General features: G+C 45.6%; 1 protein-coding gene across 1 annotated transcript; it reads right to left on the bottom strand.

Moving 5' to 3' along the window:
* Positions 1 to 1266: 1266 nt before the first annotated feature.
* Positions 1267 to 3344, bottom strand: LOC128722538 (putative fatty acyl-CoA reductase CG5065). Its single transcript, XM_053816207.1, has 7 exons — positions 3135 to 3344; positions 2732 to 3040; positions 2576 to 2661; positions 1988 to 2471; positions 1814 to 1884; positions 1589 to 1714; positions 1267 to 1527 (listed from the first exon to the last, which is right to left on the bottom strand). The coding sequence occupies exons 1-7, from the start codon at positions 3342 to 3344 to the stop codon at positions 1305 to 1307; spliced, it is 1509 nt and encodes a 502-aa protein (XP_053672182.1). The 3' UTR covers positions 1267 to 1304.
* Positions 3345 to 3676: the final 332 nt, after the last annotated feature.

Raw genomic sequence — 3676 nt, 5'->3', positions numbered from 1 at the left:
TTTATATGCTTTAATGTAACTTAATAAAAAATGATCATTTTTTTTAAACTCACATTTGTTAGCTTTTGAGGGGTATAGATTGAACCGCAGAAAAATCATTCCAGGAATTACAAAACTGAAGAATTCAATCTGTTTAAATTTGTAATAAAATAAACAAATAAAATATCTTCTAGAAAAAAAAGATCAACGAGTGTATAGCATATTCGCTAAAAAATTAGTAGCGAGTCAATTTTGAAGAAGCCTTGTTCGAACATATTTTGGTTGTTTTTGGTGTTGTAGAAATACAGCAAAAGCATCATTATTTCCGAACCGCCTTTCACATCGATCATATTAATGACGAAGAATGAAAATTATGAACAAGCTCAAATCGCACCAGAATGAATTGATTTGGTTGTACTAATCGGTAATCAATCGCCATTTTATCATATCTCCGATGGAGTTATTTGCGAAATTGCTATGGGTTGCACCAGTGAAGAGTTCAACCCTATTACCTAATAGTGTACTAAATGATGCAACGTTAGCAAGCGTAATACATTCCGCATATTTCATCTCCTGGAAAAGCAGCGTACTGTAAACTCACGTAAAAGGTTTTTCGTAAACATAGTAGCAAAGACTTTAAGCGAGGCAAACTTGGAAATTCCTTCACATCCGTACCGCGTTGCGAAAAAAAACAAAATCAGAGGAGAACTATTTTAAACATTCAACAAAGTGTTCCCGATTATGAATCCCCATGCCCTTCGCGTGGGTCACCAACCATCGAACAGAAATGATACCGCTCGCACGCCGGCCCAGATCTGAGGGTGGTAATTCGACCGAAGCAAGGAAGGCAACACGACAAATAAAGCAACCGGCACTTTAGTGCATGCTGCATCTGACACAGGAAACCCCCGACTGCACCCAAGGTGAATGGTGAAAGGATTTTGTTTGTCGTATAATCTTCACTCCGCCAAGGTAACGCGGGGAGCTTTTTTTTAGTGGTGCAATCCGTGACTTAGGCCAAGGCAATAAACAAAGCTAGTGTACTGGTGGACGTGGTTTCCACCGTAAAACCTTGAGTTATTTGTTCTCGTCACTCCGTTGTGTGGCATTGTTCCGCGAAAACAACAGTTCGTTCAACTTCAAGCTTCCCCGAGAGCAGAGTAAGGGGGCATTTCTCATTTAATGAATTGTACCGCAAATGAATTCTCCGGATGCCGTCTGGTTGCAAACGAACCAAAACAACGGTATGCGTAAAAAAAGCGACAAAAAAGACACCCATAATATTGCAACGAAACCCGGAATATCTCGTAATGTTTATTGCAGCACTAGAAACTTCCAGCAAACAGTGACCTACAGATACCCACCAGCATAAGGCAGCAAGCAATGATCTGAATGATACGATCGGCGAGTATCATGCGTGCTAGCTTCCGTTTGGCATAGGGGATCGTGTCGTCGGGATCCTTCATCAAATAGCGTCTGATGGTGATGTACGCGTTCTCCAAATATTTGCCAGTTAGCTTTCTTGGCATATACCATCCGAAGGTGTTGCTGCGGGCGATCAATGTATTGAAATGATGTGAACACGGAAATCCGAACCGACTGGACTTACCGATCTTTCTCGTCTAGTAACTTTAGTAAGTTGTCTGTTTGTCGCGTATCAAACTCCCACTCATTCCTGATGAAGTAACGCAGCGATACCTCCGATCCGTAGATTCTGCACTGTAATCTCATTAAACTGTTCGCGAGAAAGATAGTGACAGGAAATGAAGAACCTTTTGCAGGTGCTGTTGGGCATTTCGTGCATTTGGCTGGAAATCAATCCCAGCGTACTTACAATGGTTTGTGGCCTAGCATCCGAATTAACAGGTCAAGTATAAACGATGGAAGAAGCATGGTTAAAATGAGCTGCAAAGGGAAGTTGTATATGGCGTTTAAAACATCTGCTCTGAGATCTGATGTTGTAAGTAAGTAGGAAACCCATTTCCGATCCCATATATATATATCCCACCTTGACATAGTACAAAGGTTTCCAATTCGTGGGGAATCCTCGCGGAACCCACAGCATACGGCTGAAAGGTACGGCAAATAGATACTCTCTTCCACGGTCCAACATTTCCTGATACTGCAGCGACTGCTCGTACGTCACGGCACTGTTGTAGATAGGGAGATGGTTAGGAGCAACCGTGCGTTCGATAGTTCCACGTTTCCAGGCTGCCAGAATGATGGTCTTTACGACAACATCCACCGGAATGATGTTGATGCGGTTTCTCGGCCGTAAGTATGCCGTCCTCGTGATGCCTAGTCCCGCACTGACAAGCATTCCCGTCGGTCCGTTGAAGTTTTCCACCCATCCTGTCATTGGTTCTTGAATCGTGAACAGTACTACCGATGGGCGCACGATGGCCAACGGAAGATCATTGCTGTACTCGTTGCACACCTGCTCCGCCAGGCCTTTCGTGTACGTGTAAGTGTTTGGTGAGTTTTGCGAAAGTCTACATCACCGGAAGCACGAGTTGAAAGAGAACAAAAGGATAAGTTAGGTGGATGCCAAAGAAAAAGCCCAATTCCCGCGCTCAAGCGACGCAGTTTCTCTTACTTTTGCATGAGAGCATCCAGAGTTTCCGGATCGTAACGGTTGACGGCTTGGACGAGTGTCTTCCAGTCGTATTTTGGCGGGTAAAGCTGAAACAAACATGCACAAACAGTACGTGGGGTTACGTGTACGGAGTATGAACCGTCTCACATGCTTTACCTTTTCCTCAACATAGTGATTCTCCGGGTTGCTGTATGCCGTGGAAACGTGCACCACGGCCCGCAACTTGGGGGCCGTCGTTTTCAGAATGTCGAACAGCTCCTGCGTGGAGCAGATATTCGTTTTAATGGCATCCCTAAGTGGATCATCGAATCTGACACTGGCAGCCAAATGGAACGCTATCGTCACATTGCTAAGCCTCTGGATGTCCATGCCGCACATACCCAGGCGTGGCAATGTGATGTCACCGTTGACCGGAACCAACTTGTCTAGCACGGTTTTGTTGTCTTCCTTCAATTGATCGAACAACTGCGTGAAAGGGAAGAGCAAAAGTGGCACATAGCAGCGCATTAACTCACTACCGCACTCGGGAAGCCTAGAAAGCCACATAAGCCACACTCACGGGACAACTGACAAGATCGGCGATGCGGGCTTCTACCGATTTGCCGCGCTTGTTGCGCATCAGGATGAAAATGCGCGCAACGTTTGGACAGGAACGAAGCAGCTTCTCAATCAACACCTTGCCTAGAAAGCCGGTGCCGCCGGTGATGAAAATGTCGGCGTCAGAGTAAAAATCCGTAACGGATTCGTAGCATCCCGACTGTGTCGCCATTTTAGCGCACTCTCGCTTCCAAAAAAAAAAACGACACCTCTAAGATGATTGCTCAGCAACTTGTGGTACTTGCACTACTAGCACGGAATATTTTCCTGCACCGGGTTGCACTATCACTATCCGACTGCGGCAAACTCGACTGCGATCGATACTGATCCACTGCGAACGCCACACTAAACCGCGCTACAATGGCGGTCCCTGGTTTTATGCTTTTTATCCTGCTGCGCCGCGTGCTGCCTCGTGCTCGTAGCTCTTTAATCGTACCGTAAGCCGTGCTCCTTCTTGGTAAAGGGTTTGCCGTTGCGTTGCAATGAAAAGGGACCGTAACCTTT

Source organism: Anopheles nili, chromosome 3 (assembly GCF_943737925.1).
Source record: "Anopheles nili chromosome 3, idAnoNiliSN_F5_01, whole genome shotgun sequence".
In the NCBI taxonomy this organism is placed as follows: Eukaryota; Metazoa; Arthropoda; class Insecta; order Diptera; family Culicidae; genus Anopheles; species Anopheles nili.
The sequence above is the reverse complement of the archived record's forward strand: the minus strand, read 5'-3'. Positions and strand labels throughout refer to the sequence as shown.

What these genes read in the sequence shown, in the direction of transcription:
- LOC128722538 (XM_053816207.1), bottom strand. Translation starts at nt 3,344, where the DNA reads ATGGCGACACAGTCGGGATGCTACGAATCCGTTACGGATTTTTACTCT. An exon ending in ATGCTAGGCCACAAACCATT is followed by an intron (nt 1,715 to 1,813) that starts GTAAGTACGCTG and finishes TCTCGCGAACAG; the next exon opens with TTTAATGAGATTACAGTGCA. An exon ending in TTACTAGACGAGAAAGATCG is followed by an intron (nt 1,528 to 1,588) that starts GTAAGTCCAGTC and finishes GATCGCCCGCAG; the next exon opens with CAACACCTTCGGATGGTATA.